Genomic DNA, 1,485 nt, shown 5'->3' on the forward strand with positions numbered 1-1,485 from the left:
TATAATTATATAATTATATACAACATAATTTATATACATTATGTATAAATTATATATATACACACACACCACAGTTTATCCACTCATTGGTTGATGGACATTTGGGTTGGTTCCACACTTTTACAATTGCGAATTGTGCTGCTATAAACACACATGTGCAAGTATCTTTTTCGTATAATGACTTCTTTTCCTCTGGGTACATACCCAGTAGTGGGATTGCTGGATCAAATGGTAGTTCTACTTATAGTTCTTGAAGGAATCTTTACACTATTTTCCATAGTGGCTGTACTAGTTTACATTCCCACCAGCAGTGCAGAAGTGTTCTCTGCTCACCGCATCCAAGCCAACATCTATTTTTTTTTTATTATGGCCATTCTTGTGATTGTGATTTGCATTTCCCTAATCATTTGTGATGTTGAGCATTTTTTCATATGTTTGTTGGCCATTTGTATATCTTTTAAGAATTATCTATTAATGTCCTCAGCCCACTTTTTGATGGAATTGTTTGTTTTTTTCTCGCTAATTTGTTTGAGTTCGTTGCAGATTCTGGATGTTAGTCCTTTGTCAAATGTATAGATTGTGAAGACTTTCTTCTAGTCTGTGGGTTGTCTGTCTGCTCTGCTAATTAAGTCCTAGCTATTTATCTTTGTTTTTATTGCATTTGCTTTTGGGTTCTTGGTCATTGTGTTGCTATCTCATTTCTTAGGTCTAGTACATATAAGGGCGTCCATTGTCTCCTAAAGTTTTGATTATTTTTTGTTTATGCTCTCTATTTCACGGAAGATTTCTCCCCTGATTTCTTGTATCTTTTTTTTTTTTTATTTCCTTAAATTGGGCTTCACTTTTCTCTGGTGCCTCCTTGATTAGCTTAATAACTGACCTTCTGAATTCTTTTTCAGGAGTGTCAGGGATTTCTTCTTGGTTTGGATCCATTGCTGGTGAACTAATGTGATTTTGGGGGGATGTTAAAGAACCTTGTCTTGTCATATTACCAGATGTGGTTTTCTGGTTCCTTCTCATCTGTGTAGGCTCTGTCAGAGGGAAAGTCTAGGGCTCAAGGCTGTTGTTTAGATTTTTTTGTCCCACAGGTATTCCCTTGAGGTAGTACTCTCCCTCTTTTCCTCTGAATTTTTTTTAATGAAAGCCTTTTGTCTGTTCCCTCTGCAGAAAGGCCAAGGCGAGAGCGTCGGCAACGCACAAGATTTCTCTCCAAACAACTCACAGCATTGAGAGAAGTGCTTGCAAAGACTATGCACCCAAGTTTGGTTACCATGGGGAAACTGGCTTCAGCGCTACAACTCGATCTATCCGTAGTAAAGGTCTGTTCCCAGTGTGTCTGTAGGTAGCACACCTAACCCAGAGCTTCACACACACTTTTGTTTTTTTGTGTTTTTTGAGACGGAGTCTGGCTCTGTCGCCCAGGCTGGAGTGCAGTGGCCGGATCTCAGCTCACTGCAAGCTCCGCCTCCCGGGTTTACGCCATTC

The 1,485-nt window shown here is 39.3% G+C and overlaps 1 protein-coding gene across 1 annotated transcript in view; it reads left to right on the plus strand.

Annotated features, from left to right (window-relative positions):
- The first annotated feature begins 1,171 nt into the window (after positions 1–1,171).
- The window catches only part of LEUTX (leucine twenty homeobox), a 1,998-nt gene continuing 1,684 nt past the window's right edge, over positions 1,172–1,485 (plus strand). Inside the window, exon 1 of the mRNA XM_011952448.1 lies at positions 1,172–1,319. Coding sequence (XP_011807838.1) covers positions 1,251–1,319 — 69 coding nt within the window. The 5' untranslated portion in view covers positions 1,172–1,250. The remainder of the gene's footprint in view (positions 1,320–1,485) is intronic.

This window comes from Colobus angolensis, unplaced genomic scaffold (assembly GCF_000951035.1).
Source record: "Colobus angolensis palliatus isolate OR3802 unplaced genomic scaffold, Cang.pa_1.0 Scaffold34, whole genome shotgun sequence".
Taxonomy (NCBI): Eukaryota; Metazoa; Chordata; class Mammalia; order Primates; family Cercopithecidae; genus Colobus; species Colobus angolensis.